The 16,581-nt window shown below is 44.7% G+C and overlaps 1 protein-coding gene across 1 annotated transcript; it reads left to right on the top strand.

Moving 5' to 3' along the window:
- Positions 1-2,589: 2,589 nt before the first annotated feature.
- On the top strand, positions 2,590-6,630 carry LOC112716343 (uncharacterized). Its single transcript, XM_025768271.1, has 5 exons — positions 2,590-2,733; positions 2,890-5,351; positions 5,415-5,592; positions 5,677-5,937; positions 5,992-6,630. The coding sequence occupies exons 1-5, from the start codon at positions 2,590-2,592 to the stop codon at positions 6,628-6,630; spliced, it is 3,684 nt and encodes a 1,227-aa protein (XP_025624056.1).
- Positions 6,631-16,581: the final 9,951 nt, after the last annotated feature.

The following is a 16,581-nucleotide window of genomic DNA, read 5'->3' as shown; positions in this document are numbered from 1 at the left end:
ATCTCACTAAGTAGATGGATAGATGTTATTAAGGTGTTAGTAATTTAGCCTACATAACACTAAAGTCCCACATTGTGTTAGATGACAATAATTTCAAAGGCCTTAACAGTGATTAGTCTGATGAGGCAAAAGGGATTAGTTGAAGGATGTAAGTAGGATCTCATTAGTAGTTTTATTGTTTAATTTTTTTTATTTATAGAAAACGGTGCTAAAGGCCCAAATAGAAAAAAAAAAAAACTAAATAACACAAGGTCTAGAGAATTTCATTTCCCTTCTATCAGCATGTAAAGGAACGTCGAAAGCTGATGATGACGTTAATGAAGAAGTTGGAGACATTTCTTCAAGTTATAAAACTAAATGAATTAAAAGCTATGATGGTGGTTCTCATGACATGATAAAGAGGAGATGGTACCCTAAATAGAACGAGACAAAGATGAATAGGACTATTAAGGAGTTTACATTGTTGAATGGAAGGAACATTCGATAAAGTGAGGTATAAGGTGAGATGTAAGGGAACAGGTAGAAAGTGCATGTAGACGACATTTGCAAGTAAAGTTGGTGGGTTTGACTGTTTTAGGCTCAAGACTTCGAAGGAGAGGCACACTTATGGAAGGAATTATGGTGGAAGACTTGTAGCAAGCTTTTGAATTTCAAAAAAGATTGCCAACAAAATTAGTAAGGGAAAGAAATGAAGCTAAGAATGGTTATCCACACTATGCATGGCTAATATCTATGCTGTGAAGGTTTGTTGGACAAGGAGGAAGACGATAGAAGAAGTACATGCAAAAATAATTTTGTAGTATGCCAAGATTAGAGAATACTGTGCAAAAATTAGGATAGATAAAAAAATTCAAGATCTACTATGATCGTTAAGGTTGATGGGTCTTCTTTGACACAGCAGTCAAGGTTTATGAGGATGTATATATATGTCTAGATACAGCGAAGTAATGATTTATGATAGGTTGCAGGCCAATTATAAGTGTGTATTGGCATCACTTGAAGGATGACTATGGACAATAATTGCTAGTTGTAGTTGGGAGAGACTAGAATGACAACTACTTCCTTATTGTTGTTGTAGTAGAAGTTGATGAGCGAAAAATTTGATACATTCAAATCTTATGGTAAGTACAGCAAATCGCTTTTAAATAATACTATAGTGAGTGGATATTGTTTTTGCGAGAGTTAAAAAATTGAGTAAGCAACTCTTGATTGAATCTTTTTAATTAGATTATCGAAATCTTTGCAAGAGAAAGAATATGAATCTTAAAATAACAAAGGACAGTAAAAGAGAGTGTTTAGTGTAAATGAATGAATACTTATGAATTTGAAAAAAGAAACAATAAATAAAGAGTGTTAAAAGTTTCGGAGATGTTTACTTTAAAAAAAGGGAATCTTCATATTTTTTACTTTGATTCATGCAAGACACTTTCACGATAAATCATATATAATCAAATTTCAATTCCTTGTCAATTTAGTTTTTCTTTAACTTATTTAATCTTCAATTTTTTGGTCAACTAAATAAGAAAAAGTTTAAGTACAATTTCGATTTAATGCCGCACAACTTTCAAAATACTATTCCTAATCAGGTTGAAAAATTATGAGAAAGTGCATCAAGTTAATTCCGATATTAAATTTTCCAAAGTGTTATGACCCAGTCCAACTGGCCTGTTAGCTGTTTCGACCCACGGACAACCCGACCTGATCAATCGGGTTGATGGGTGACCTGTCCGAGCGGCGACCCGGTTGCCTACCCCTCTACAGCTCATTCCTCGACAGTTGTACAAGGAAGCTTCAGGGAAGGTGGGTCTAACCTTTTTGGGACCCACCCCTGACAGGGTATATATGGGGAGGGCCCTATCCCTCTCCCAAGGTACATTACCATATCCCTCACTCTCAAACCGCCTGCATACTTTCTAACTTGAGCATCGGAGTGTCCTTACAGGTGGCACCCCCCACCTCGCGAAGATCTCGGGAACTTGGCTATGCCCGCGTCTCATCCCATAGACCCAGATCAAGGCTGTTTTCCACCTTCACACCAGGAGACTTCTCCAACCCATCCGAAACCCAAGGAACCGAAAATTGGCACCATCTGTGGGGATTGGCCTGAATGAACTTCTTGATAGGTTCTGTGGAGGCAGGTGACAGAGCCGAGCGCAGGGGAGAAATGGCAACCCGAAGCGGTAGGATAGCCTCCGTGGCTTCCTCCCGCGAACATACGAGGTCTCCTCCACGGCAACCCAATCCGTCCTCGCGCTCCCAGGAGAGACGCCCTTTTGGAGGAACCGGCAGTGACAGTGCCAGAATAATGCAAGAATAAAATTGCTAGCGAGCCAGGGGCATCGCCAACCCACTCCCGAACAAAATTGCTCCCGATCTCCACAAAGGAGGGATAGAAGTCCCCGAAGAAGCCGTTGCAGACGTACACCAAACCCCCACTCAGAATCAGACAATTATCAAGAAGAAAGCAGGGAGATGCCAAGAAGATGGCGTGATCCCGTGATTTTCACCCGACCCACGAGGAGACAAGCCGCGGAGGAGAACCGAGAAAAAAATAGAGAAAGACCAAGGAGAACTCGACGCCCCGTGATCATGGGAGCAACCCCTTTCTATCATTCTATCTTCGAGGTCCGGTTACCAAAGCACTTCGATAAGCCAATAGACATGAGGTATGATGGGACCCAAGACCCACAAGAGCATCTAACGGCCTTCGAGGCCAAGATGAATTTAGAGGAGGTAGGCAACGAAGTGAGATGTCGCGCCTTCCCGGTCACCTTGGCAGGGCCTGCAATTCGGTGGTTCAACAGCCTCCCGCAAGGCTCCGTGGCGGCATTCTCGGATATCACCCGCGCCTTTCTAGCCTAGTTTACTACACACATTGCAAAGGCGAAGTACCCGATTAACCTGTTGGGGGTAACGCAAAGAGCCGGTGAACCGACCAGGAAATACCTAGACAGGTTCAACGACAAGTGCTTGGAGATCGACGGCCTAACCGACTCGGTGGCCAGTTTATGCTTGACGAATGGATTGCGGAACGAGGATTTCAAAAAGCACCTTACCACCAAACCTGTGTGGACGATGCAAGAAATCCAAAACGTGGCCAGGGAGTTTATCAATGATGAAGAGGTTAGCCAGGTTGTGGCGACCAACAAGTGGCAATCCGTCTACAATCAACCTCGACAGCCCGGTAGCGGGGAAAGGCCAAAGGAGCACTCCAAGGATGGAGCTCCGGCCAAGGCCTTCAAGCCGTTCCCCCGGGTTGGGAATTTTACCAATTACACCCTACTGAGAGCCCCGATTGTGGAAGTTTATCAGCAGATCGCCAATAAAGGCATCTTGTCGAAGCCCCGACAACTCAAAGACAGAACAGGAGGGAACAAAAACATCTATTGCGACTACCATAAGGGGTATGGCCACACGACTCAGGATTTTTTGGACCTGAAAGACGCTCTAGAGCAGGCAATCCGGGAAGGCAAGCTGGCAGAATTCTCTCACCTCCTAAGGGAAGCAAGGAGACGAGACCGTGATCGAACTGGTGACGATAAGAGCCATGCTGTGAGGCAGCGACAAGAGCCTGAGGAGGACGGCGAGCGTGGCCTCGCTTTCGTGAATATCGTGGTTGGTAGAGACGTGCCTCCTAGGTCCAAGTCGGCGAGCAGAAAAGATGCCAAAGTGTTAGCCGTGTCATCATCCAGTTCCACGTTTCCCTCCAAGAGGATACCGCCAATATCATTCGGCCCTGAGGACCAATGGTTTGACGAGCTACCAGAGAAACCTCCCATGGTGATCACAGCTAGAGTTGGAACCGGCTTGGTAAAGCGAATCTTAGTAGATACTGGAGTGGATTCAAACATCATGTTTCACAATACGTTTGATGCTTTGGGCCTCCGAGACACCGACCTAAAGACCCACCAGCACGGCGTGGTCAGTTTAGGAGATAACTTCATCAAACCTGATGGGATAATCTCATTACTAATATCCGTAGGAGGACGAGGTAAGAGGTCGGTAATAGCGGAGTTCGTGGTCTTAAGGAACTCCACGGCCTACAACCTGATCCTAGGAAGAAGAACTATAAATGAACTCAGAGCAGTGATTTCCACAAAGCTACTAGTGATGAAGTTTGTCGCTGACGATGGGTCAATTGGATCCATCAGAGGAGATTTGGAGACGGCGGTCGCTTGTGACAACGCCAGTCTCTCCCTAAGGAGGAAGTCTAAAGAAGCATCCGGGGTCTTCTTAGCTGATCTAGATGCCAGGGTCGATGACAAACCGAGGCCAGAACCCGAAGGGGACCTAGAGAAGTTTAGGGTCGGCGATTCGAAGGAAAAGTTCACCTTCGTGAATAGAAACCTCCCCCAAGGCTTGAAAGGACCCCTGGTGGAAATGATCAGAGCTAACGGTGATCTATTCGCCTGGACGCCAGCCGACATGTCGGGGATCGATCCCCAATTCATGTCGCACCACCTAGCTGTGAGAGCAGAAGCCAAGCCGGTGGCACAAAGGAGGAGAAAAATGTCCCAAGAAAGGGCAGAAGAGGTGGCTAGGCAAATGGCCAGCCTGCTAGAAGTAGGATTCATTCGAGAACTAGACTACGCGACCTGGTTGTCTAACATAGTCTTAGTTAAGAAAGCCAATGGGAGATGGAGGATGTGCGTGGGCTATTCCGACCTCAACAAGACGTGCCCCAAGGACTCCTTCCCTCTTCCCAATATTGATGCCCTTGTTGACGCGGCCACGAGATACCGGTATCTGTGTTTTATGGACGCGTACTCTGGCTATAACCAGATACCGATGCACCGGCCAGATGAAGAGAAGACGTCGTTCATAACACCAGGAGGAACGTACTGTTATAAGGTAATGCCGTTTGGACTGAAGGATGCGGGAGCTACGTACCAAAGGCTAATGAATAAGATATTCAATGGTCTTATCGGAAAGACGGTGGAGGTGTACGTAAACGATATTCTAGTAAAGACCACCCGGGCCGAAGACCTCATCGGTGATTTAGAGAACGTGTTCACTTCTCTTCGGCGGCACGATATGAGGCTCAACCCACTCAAGTGCGCCTTCGCTAGAGGACGTGAAATTTTTGGGGTTTATGATAACCCAAAGAGGAGTGGAGGCCAACCCGGAGAAGTGCAAAGCAATCTTACAAATGAAGAGCCCAAAATGCGTAAAAGACGTGCAGAGACTGGCAGGAAGGCTAACCGTGCTATCTCGATTCCTCGGAGCGTCAGCTGCCAAGGCCCTACCCTTTTTCAACTTGATGAAAAAAGGGATAGCGTTCGAATAGACCCCAGCCTTCAAGGAAGCCTTCCATCACTTCAAAAGCATCATCTCCTCACCACATGTCCTCGGTAAACCCAAGGATGGAGAAGCACTATTTTTGTACCTGGCAATAACAGATGAGGCTCTGGCAGCCGTCCTGGTGCGGGAAGAAGGAAGGTTCAGCAACCGGTCTACCTCGTAAGCAAGGCGCTGCAGGGGGCAGAGCTGAGATATAGCAAGTTAGAGAAGCTGGCCTACGCACTCCTGACCTCTTCCCGCAGGCTCCGGCAATATTTCCAAGGGTACCAGATAATTGTTAGAACGGACCAGGCAATTCGCCAAGTACTCTAGAAACCTGATTTAGCGGGCAGGATGATGACCTGGGCAATCGAACTATCCCAATATGACTTACAGTATGAACCCAGGCATGCGATCAAGGCCCAAGCCATGGCCGACTTCCTGGTCGAAGTAACGGGAAGCCTCCCCGAGCAACTGAGCACACGGTGGAAGCTTCATGTAGACGGAGCCTCCAACCAGACGTTCGGGGGAGCATGGACCATCTTGGAAAGTCCAACCGGAGTCATATATGAGCAATCGGTCAAGTTTGAGTTCTCAGTGTCCAACAACCAAGCAGAGTACGAGGCCCTTCTTGGCGGCCTACTCCTGGCAAAAGAGGTCGGAGCTACCAGAGTAGAAGTGTGTAGTGACTCCCAGGTCGTTACGTCGTAGATTAATGGGACATACCAGGCCATAGATTCACTATTACAAAAGTATTTGGAGAAGGTCAAGAAGCTGAGCCAGGAGTTCGATGAGGTCACGGTGCAACACGTTCCGAGAGAGAGGAACACCCGGACTGACCTCTTATCAAAGCTGGCAAGCACGAAGCCAGGAACGGGTAACCGATCTCTGATGCAAGGCTTAGAGAAGGAACCAGCGGTGGCCCTGCACATAACACAGGCAACCGACTCTCCTTCCTGGATGGACCCAATCAAAGATTACCTTGAAAGAGGCAGTCTCCCTAGTGATGACAAAACGGCAAAGGCGCTAAGAAGAGAAGTGGCCAAGTATACAATAATACAAGGCCAGCTATTCAAGAAAGGGCTTAACCAACCCCTATTGAAGTACTTGCACCCCGGCCAAACGGACTATGTGCTAAGTGAAGTCCATGAGGGGTGTTGCAGCCATCATATTGGAGGGAAGGCCTTAGCACAAAAAATCGTCAAGGCCGGTTACTACTGGCCCTCGATAATGGCGGACTCCAAAGAGTTCGTGAAGAGATGCAAGAAATGCCAGGAGAACGACAACTTTCACAAAGCATCGACAGCCAAACTAAGCCTGCTCATGTCCTCCCGGCCATTCTCACAGTAGGGAGTCGACCTATTGGGGCCTTTTCTAGTGGGACCTAGACAGGTCAAGTACCTAATTATTGCCATCGACCACTATACCAAATGGGTGGAGGCCGAACCACTAGCCAGTATATCCTCGGCCAATTGTTGAAAGTTCGTATGGAGGTAGGTGATAACCAGATTCGGGATCCCAGAAGTCATCATCTCGGACAACGACACCCAGTTTGCTGACAAGAAGTTTGGAGAATTCTTAGTCGGCTTAGGTATAAAGCAAAAGTTCTCGTCAGTCGAACATCCCCAAACTAACGGCCAAGTCGAGGCTGCAAATAAGGTCATCTACAGGGCCTCAAAAAGCAACTTGACCAGAAGAAGGGAGCATGGGCAGACGAGCTGGCCTCGATCCTCTGGTCCTATCGCACAACTCAGTAGTCGTCTACCGAGGAAACCCCCTTCCGGCTCACCTACGGGGTAGACGCAATAATACCCGTAGAGATCGGTAAACCGAGCCCACGGCTACTTCTGGGAGGAGTCAAGGAGGCCGTAGAAAAAGACTTGGTAGAAGAAGTTAGGGAGATGACCCACTTGTCGGAAATGGCGTTGAAGCAAAGGATGGCCCTACGCTACAACGCCAAGGTACTCAAAAGAGAGTTTGGCGGCGAACTGGGAAGGCCCATACAGGGTGAAAGGGGTCCTTGGCAATGGTGCCTACAAACAAGAACGGCTGGACGGGAAGGAAGTTCCGAGAACCTGGAACACGAGTAACTTAAGAAGATTCTATTCCTAGCAACTGAGGCACACTAGGCGAGCAAGTGTCCTACCGGCCGAACTTGTTTAGTAAGACCTGTGCTGCTTTATGTTGGTATATTACCCGTTGTTTGTCATTACCTCATGATACTATTATGCCATCATTTGTCATTAAATTATTTTCAATTGACTGTTTATCGATAAGTCCTAACCTCTTGGTTCGTATCTAAGATTCAAACTAATCGAAATACTTCGCCAAATAACTATCGCCAGAACGACATGGTATCCCAGGACTGATCATCCCGGGAACCCTCATACTACAGACAGTGCGTTAAACGATTACACGAGCCACGGCCTAGCTACACTAATTACCAACGAGACAGTAAACAAGCATGAGCAAATGGCTAATTACCAACAAAACATTAAGCAAGTATGAACAAATGGCTAATTACCAACAGACAGTAAGAAAATAAAAGATGATCGCCAACAAAACAGAAAATAAGCAATTTGTTACACACCAACAAAAGGCAAGCAATTTTATCAAATCTAAAAGTGTCCAAAAGATCTACATATTACAAAAAGATAATACAAAGTGTGCCCCAAATCACTTCCTCAGCATATCAACGATCTTGCCATCCTTGATGGTCTTGAAGACGCCAATCGCCGAGGTGTCGAAGTCAGGAGCCAGCAGCTTGACTTGAGCTTTAAGGGCCTCCTTGGTCATCAAAATGGCACTCTTACCCTGCTTAACGGTCTCTTTATACTTCTTTTTAATTTTAGCAGTTTCAGCCTGAGCCGCCTTGACTGAGGAGAGGGCCTCATCGCGTTCCTTCTCTAGCTCGACCACCCGACCCTCAGCAGCATTAACCTGGCCTTCCAGGGTGAGCTCCCGCTTGGTAAGACGGGTGACGGCAGCATCAGAGACCATGACCTTTTCTTCAGCAGTCTTCGTCCTCTCCTCAGCAGTAGCTAGCTGCTCCCGAAGCAGCTTGACCTCATCCCTATACCTGGCGTTGGCCTGAATGAAGGATTCAAGTTTTCTCTCCAATGACCGTGCACCCGCTAAGGCAGACTTGGCTTTTCTTGCTATGGCAGCCCCTCGAAGCGAAGTCCGGTACATCCATCTGACCTGGAAGGCAAGGTCCCCGCCATAGAAGAAGTCCTCTGTGCCAGGGAGTAGTTGGGTATCAATAAAGGTCCCAGCATCAAAGTTCTTCTCCATAACTATTAGAACCCCTTCAGGACTGGAGGATGGTTTCCTCTTCCTTGGGTTGTCAAGGACAACCACCTCTGGCCCCGCATCCTCTGGCCCAACTTCCTCTGCCTCTATTCGAGGTCCCAAACCAACACCGATCCTGACCACCTCCCCCTGGGTAGGTTGGGACTAAACTTCCGGTTCAACGATGTCTTGGGCTGGAACTTCTTGGGAAGGGGTGGCAGAGTCGTCGTCACTGCCATCAGCCAGAAAGGTGTTGAACAAAGCGTCAAGGCCAACAACCTCAGCAAACATCGACACTGAAACAAAACACAGAAGCTTGTTAGTTGTGAAATCGGGCAGATAAACAAAGATAATAGCAAATACAAATAAACAACTAGACGACCACTCACGTATATAATTCCTAGCCATCTCCCGATCATCCATAAGGAGATGAGGATTGATGTGATTCTTCCCAAAAAACAGCCAACAACAGGTCGGCAACCTTCTTGTTCACGGGAGATAACCCCTTATACGTTATTTTGGTAAAAGCATTTGCTCCCGTCCCGAAACTCCAGTAAGTCGGGATGCGACGTTCCCCCTCCAACGTCAGCCAAAAGGGATGCCGACCTTCGGTCGGACAGACCTTGAAATATTTGTCCTTAAAATCATGGTACAAATCCTCAAAAAGGCCAAATATCCTCCGACCCAGGGCTGATCGAAAAGACATAAAGCCTTTTTTGGCCCTCCCCTCCTTGGAAGGATTCATCAGCGTAAACAGGAATAAAAACACCTCGACGGAGGTCGGTAGCTCCAAGTACTCACATACCATCTCGAAACAGCGGATAGAAGCCCAGCTGTTCGGATGCAACTGCGATGGTGCCACATCACATCGATTGAGTAGGGCCATTTTGAAGGGGGAGAAGGGGAGGCGAACTCCAAGACGAGTAAACATTGTTTTCTACAACCATATCCAATCGGGAACCGGGAAGAGTACAGATTTATTTGGAATATCTGTTTGTTATCGGCAGGAATGAAAGCCTCATAATTGGCCTCCTCGTCGGTCCCTCTGCACAGATACTCGGCTTGTTGGAACTCGGTAAGTTCCTCCAAGGTCATCTGATTGGGCGATTCCTTCACGTCCGAAGTCACCCACGCATATCGATCATAGGGTACTCTTGCAACGGGAACCCGCGCAATGGGACGTTGGGCCATACCTACAGTGGGGGCACCACCTAAAGTCAGTCTAAAAGATCGGGAAACCGGGACTATTCCCAGAAACTACATTTTTCCTACTCAGTAGCTCTAGCCAAAAGGCAGAATCCTAGAATGGTAACCCCCCTAATGTATCTACCTAACACTAAAAGATAGCGAACATGCAATTCAGTCACATAAGTAATGCCCATACAAAATCAAGGAAATAAGTGACACAGCAGTAAAACAGATTACCCATAATAATAAAGGGAAGAAGAAACTTACCAGAATAATGATGATGGTCTGAAGAGGCTAAAAAATCAAGGAAGATCTGGGCAAAGCAAAGGGTCGCAGTAATGAATTTGGAAAGAGAAAGGAAATGGCAAAAGGAAGCGTGATAGCAGTGAAGAGAAACTGAGAAGAAACTAAAGGAAACTGAAGAAGTAACTGCCCTGGAGAAGCGCAAAAACCAAGGGCAAAATAGGCTTTTTCCCTTACCTTCAAATCAGCAATAAATGCACATAATGGCAGGCACGAGAAGCGAGGCGGCAAGGAATGCGTTCTTGAAGCGAGGAAGAAAGCATGCGTGTAAAAGGCGTGTCCACACCACGGGCGAACGACAAAGCGACTATCTGCATAGGAGAAAATGGAATGTGCTAGCAATGGCGCTCGCTGCCACAGCTGGCGCGTTAGGGGCCCTGTTACGACCCAGCCCAGCTGGCCTGTTAGCCATTTCAACCCCGGACAACCCGACCCGACCGATCGGGTTGATGGGTGACCTGTCCGAGCGGCGACCCGATTACCTACCTCTCTACAGCTCATTCCTCGATAGTTGTACAAGGAAGCTTCGGTGAAGATGGGTCAGACCTCTCTGGGACCCACCCCTGACAGGGTATATATGGGGAGGGCCCTATCCCTCCCCCAAGGTACGTCACCATATCCCTCACTCTCAAACTGCCAACATACTTTCTGACTTGAGCGTCGGAGTGTCCTTGTAGGTGGCACCCCCTCACCTCGCAAAGAGCTTGGGAACTCGGCTACGCCCGCGTCTCGTCCCATAGACCCAAATCAAGGCTGTTTCCCACCTTCACACCAGGAGACTTCCCCGACCCGTCTGGAACCCAAGGAACCAAACACAAAGTAATAACAAAATCCAAGACAGAATTAGAATATTTTTCAATACTTCTAACGATTAAAGATGAAGAACAAGACTCAATCTTGAATAAGCATCAATGCATAAATCAAAATAAAAGAAACAATCACATTACCAATTCATGAAAAGTCAAACAGAGCTCCTAACCTTTGACAAAGAAGGTTTAGTTACTCATGATAAAGAAGAAAGATAAACTAATGAATGAGATACAAGATGAATTCCAGTTAATGATCAGGATTCAAGGATCCTAGATGCCCTCTTCTGTGAACCATCGTTCACTTATTTATATCCTAAATTTTATCCTAAAATTCAATTTCAAAAACCAAATCTAATCTTGTCTTTGGAAGGATAAGATAACTAAAACAACAATTTAAATCTAAATTAAAATTAAATCTTATCTTTTTAGAAGAAGTTAATCATTAACTAATCATTCTTAAATCTTTAGGCTAATTTAGAGCTTTCTAGAAGAGAGTTATGAGCTTAGCGCTGGGCTTGAGTCATTGGCGCCTAACTTGGATAAAATTTGAATCCCTGGAAAGTGAAAATCACTTGAAGTTAAGCACCGGGTTTGGGCGCCGGACATCCATGAAAGGGACTCCACTTGGCACTGGGTGCCAACTTTGGAAGTTGTGTAACACCCCGTCTTTTCACGGAATTATTTCTCAAAAATTCTATGACAAGCACTTGCAAAGTTTGAAGATTACTGGTGGACGAAATTGTGATCATCAACAATGGCTCCAAAGACTTGGTGCTCTTAAACATGAATTACACTTTGTCACAACTCCGCACAACTAACCAGCAAGTGTACTGGATCCTCCAAGTAATACCTTACGTGAGTAAGGGTCGATCCCACAGAGATTGTTGGTATGAAGGAAGCTATGGTCATCTTATAAATCCCAGTCAGGCGAATTTAAATGGATTAAGAGATTATTGGTTTAAATAATGATAATAAAATAAATAGAAAATAAAGATAAGGTTACTCATGTAATTCAATGGTGGGAATTTCAGATAGGTGTATGGAGGTGTTGTGTTCCTTCTGAATCTTTGCTTTTCTACTTCTTCCTTCTAGTTTTTTATCACTCCTTTCTATGACAAGCTGTATGTAAGGCATCACCATTGTCAATGGCTACATCCCATCCTCTCAGTGAAAATGGTCCAAATGCTCTGTCACAGCACAGCTAATCATCTGTCGGTTCTCAATCAGGTTGGAATAGAATTCCGTGATTCTTTTGCGTCTGTCACTAACGCCCAGCCTTTAGGAGTTTGAAGCTCGTCACAGTCATTCAATCCCGAAATCCTACTCGGAATACCACAAACAAGGTTAGACTTTCTGGATTCCCATGAATGCCGCCATCAATTCTAGCTTATACCACGAAGATTCTGATCAAGGAATACAAGAGATATGCGCCCGGTCTAAGGTAGAACGGAAGTGGTTGTCAGTCACACGCGTTCATAGGTGAGAATGATGATGAGTGTCACGGATCATCATATTCATCAAGTTGAAGTGCAATGAATATCTTAGAACATGAATAAATCGAATTGGATAGAAAATAGTAGTAATTGCATTAAAACTTGAGGTACAGCAGAGCTCCACACCCTTAATCTATGGTGTGTAGAAACTCCACCATTGAAAATACATAAGTGAAAGGTCCAGGCATGGCCGAATGGCCAGCCCCCAGATCTAAGAACTAAACGTCCAAAGATGTGGTCAAAAGACCTCTAGTACAATAGTAAAATGTCTTATTTATACTAAACTAGCTACTAGGGTTTACAAAAGTAAGTAATTGATGCATAAATCCACTTCCGGGGCCCACTTGGTGTGTGCTTGGGCTGATCTTGATCTATCCACGAGATGAGGCTTCTCTTGGAGTTGAACGCCAAGTTGTAACATGTTTTGGGCGTTCAACTCTGGTTCGTGACGTGTTTCTGGCGTTTGACACACCAGAATGCGGCATGAAATTGGCGTTGAGGCTAGTTTACGTCGTCTAATTGCGAATAAAGTATGGACTATTATATATTGCTGGAAAGCTCTGGATGTCTACTTTCCAACACCATTGAGAGCGCGCCATTTGGAGTTCTGTAGCTCCATGAAACTCATTTAGAGTGCAGGGAGGTCAGATTCCAACAGCATTAGCAGTCCTTTGTCAGCCTTTTTTTCAGAGTTTTGCTCAGGTCCCTCAATTTCAGCCAAAAAATACCTGAAATCACAGAAAAACACACAAAATCATAGTAAAGTCCAAAAATTTGAATTTAACATAAAAACTAATGAAAACATCCCTAAAAGTAACTAGATCATACTAAAAACTACCTAAAAACAATGCCAAAAAGCGTATAAATTATCCGCTCATCACAACACCAAACTTAAATTGTTGCTTGTCCCCAAGCAACTGAAAATCAATTAGGATAAAAACAAGAGAATATACTATAAATTCCAAAATATCAATAAATATTAATTCTAATTAGATGAGCGGGACTTGTAGCTTTTTGCTTCTGAACAGTTTTGGCATCTCACTTTTTCCTTTGAAGTTTAGAATGAATTGCATCTATAGGAACTTAGAATTTCAGATAGTGTTATTGATTCTCCTAGTTAAGTTTGTTGATTCTTGAACACAGCTACTATTATGAGTCTTGGCCGTGGCCCTAAGTATTTTGTTTTCCAGTATTACCACCGGATACATAAATGCCACAGACACATGACTGGGTGAACCTTTTCAGATTGTGACTCAGCTTTGCTAAAGTCCCCAGTTAGAGGTGTCCAGAGCTCTTAAGCACACTCTTTTTGTTTTGGATCACGACTTTAACCACTCAGTCTCAAGCTTTTCACTTGGACCTGCATGCCACAAGCACATGGTTAGGGACATCTTGATTTAGCCGCTTAGGCCTGGATTTTATTTCCTTGGGCCCTCCTATCCATTGATGCTCAAAGCCTTGGATCCTTTTTACCCTTGCCTTTTGGTTTTAAGGGCTATTGGCTTTTTCTACTTGCTTTTTCTTTTTCTTTCTTTTTTTTCGCCAATATTTTTTTTCTTTTTTTTGCAAGCTTTTGTTTTTCACTACTTTTTCTTGCTTCAAGAATCAATTTCATGATTTTTCAGATCATCAATAACATTTCTCTTTGTTCATCATTCTTTCAAGAGCCAACAACTTTAACATTCATAAACAACAAGATCAAAATTATCCACTGTTTAAGCATTCATTCAGAAAACAAAAAGTATTGTCACCACATCAATATAATTAAACTAATTTCAAGGACAATTTTCGAAATTCATGTACTTCTTGTTCTTTTGAGTTAAAAACATTTTTCATTTAAGAGAGGTGAAGGATTTATGGAATTTATTCATAGCTTTAAGACATAGTTACTACATACTAATGATCATGAAGTAGAGACACAAAACATAGATAAAAACGAAAAACAGAAAAATTAAGAACAAGGAATGAATCCACCTTAGTGGCGTCTTCTTCTTGAAGGACCAATGATGTCCTTAAGCTCTTCTATGTCCCTTCCTTGCCTTTGTTGCTCCTCCCTCGTTGCTCTTTGATCTTCTCTAATTTCATGGAGAATGATGGAGTGCTCTTGATGTTCCACCCTTAATTGATCCATATTGTAACTCAAATCTTCTAAGGAAGTGTTGAGTTGTTCCCAATAGTTGTTGGGAGGAAAGTGCATCCCTTGAGGCATCTCCGGGATTTCTTGGTGATGAGCTTCCTCATGTGTCTCTTGGGTTCCATGAGTGGGCTCTCTTGTTTGCTCCATCATTTTCTTAGTAATGGGCTTGTCCTCCTCAATGAGGATGTCTCCTTCTATGATAACTCCAACTGAGTAACATAGATGGCAAATAAGATGAGGAAAAGCTAGCCTTGCCAAAGTAGAGGGCTTATCGGCTATTTTGTAGAATTCATGGGAGATGACTTCATGAACTTCTACTTCCTCTCCATTCATGATGCTATGAATCATGATGGCCTGATCCACAGTAGCTTCAGATCGGTTGCTAGTGGGGATGAGGGAGCGTTGGATGAACTCCAACCATCCTCTAGCCACAGGCTTGAGGTCCAGCCTTTTTAGTTGAACCGGCTTGCCTTTGGAATCTCTTTTCCATTGAGCTCCTTCCACACATATGTCCATAAGGACTTGGTCCAACCTTTGATTAAAGTTGACCCTTCTAGTGTAGGGGCGTGTATATCCTTGCATCATGGGCAAGTTGAACGCCAACCTCACATTTTCCGGACTAAAATCTAAGTATTTCCGCTGAACCATTGTAAGATAATTCTTTGGGTTCGGGTTTTTACTTTGATCATGGTTCCTAGTGATCCATGCATTGGCATAGAACTCTTGAACTATTAAGATTCCGACTTGTTGGATGGGGTTGGTTAGAACTTCCCAACCTCTTCTTTGGACCTCATGTCGGATCTCTGGATACTAATTTTTCTTGAGTTTGAAAGGGACCTTGGGGATCACCTTCTTCTTGGCCACAACATCATAGCAGTGGTCTTGATGGGCTTTGGAGATGAATCTTTCCATCTCCCATGACTCGGAGGTGGAAGCTTTTGTCTTCCCTTTCCCTTTTCTAGAGGTTTCTTCGGCCTTAGGTGCCATCAATGGTAATGGAAAAACAAAAAGCTTATGCTTTTACCACACCAAACTTAAAATATTGCTCGCCCTCGAGCAAGAGAAGAAAGAAAAGAAGAAGAAGAAGAGAAAATATGGAGGAGAGTGAGGGGGAGGTGTATTCGGCCAAGGTATAGAAGAGGGGTTGTGTTGTGTGAAAATGAAGTAGAATGGAAGGGTTTATATAGGGAAGGGAGAGAGGGTAGGTTCGGCCATTTAGGGTGGGTTTGGGTGGGAAAGATTTTTGAATTTTCAAGGTAGGTGGGGTTTATGGGGAAGAGTGGATGGATGTGAGTGGTGAAGGGGGTAATTGGGAAGAGAGATTCAAGTGATTGGTGAAGGGTTTTTGGAAAAGTGTGTTATGGGATTATTATTAGGAGGTAAGGTGGGAATATGTTAGGTGGGGATCCTGTGGGGTCCATAGATCCTGAGGTGTCAAGGATTTACACCCTTGCACCAATTAGGCATGTAAAAGGCCTTTGCACGCAATTCTGGCATTTAAACGCCGAAGTAATGCATGTTCTGGGTGTTCAACGCCCATGTGCAGCATGTTTCTGGCGTTGAACGCCAGTTCCATGCTTGTTACTGGCGTTCAGTGCCAGCTTTTCTCAGGGCATATTCCTGGCGTTCAAACGCCAGGATGTTGCTTGTTTCTGGCGTTCAGCACCAAATCCATGCTTTGTTCTGGCGTTAAACACCAGCCAGATGCTCCTTACTGGCGTTTAAACGCCAGTAAGTCCTTCCTCCAGGGTGTGATTTTTCTTCTGCTGTTTTTGATTCTGTTTTTAATTTTAATATTTTTTTCGTGACCCCACATGATCATGAACCTACTAAAACACAAAATAACAATTAAATAAAAAAATTAGATAAATAAAAGTTGGGTTGCCTCCCAACAAGCGCATCTTTAATGTCAATAGCTTGACAGTGGGCTCTCATGGAGCCACACAGGTGATCAGGTCAATGTTGTATAGTCCCAACACCAAACTTAGAGTTTGACTGTGGGGGCTCTGTTTGGCTCTGTACTGAGAGAAGCTCTGCATGCTTACTCTCCCTTGTTACAGAAGGATAGCCGTGTGCCTTA

Source organism: Arachis hypogaea, chromosome 1 (assembly GCF_003086295.3).
Source record: "Arachis hypogaea cultivar Tifrunner chromosome 1, arahy.Tifrunner.gnm2.J5K5, whole genome shotgun sequence".
In the NCBI taxonomy this organism is placed as follows: Eukaryota; Viridiplantae; Streptophyta; class Magnoliopsida; order Fabales; family Fabaceae; genus Arachis; species Arachis hypogaea.
The sequence above is the reverse complement of the archived record's forward strand: the minus strand, read 5'-3'. Positions and strand labels throughout refer to the sequence as shown.

Excerpts from the sequence above, each read along its gene's own strand:
- LOC112716343 (XM_025768271.1), top strand. The coding sequence starts at position 2,590 with ATGGGAGCAACCCCTTTCTATCATTCTATCTTCGAGGTCCGGTTACCA. Across the intron at positions 2,734-2,889 it reads CCAAGATGAATTTAGAGGAG|TACCCGATTAACCTGTTGGG; the intron begins GTAGGCAACGAA and ends GCAAAGGCGAAG. Across the intron at positions 5,593-5,676 it reads TAATTGTTAGAACGGACCAG|TATGAACCCAGGCATGCGAT; the intron begins GCAATTCGCCAA and ends TATGACTTACAG.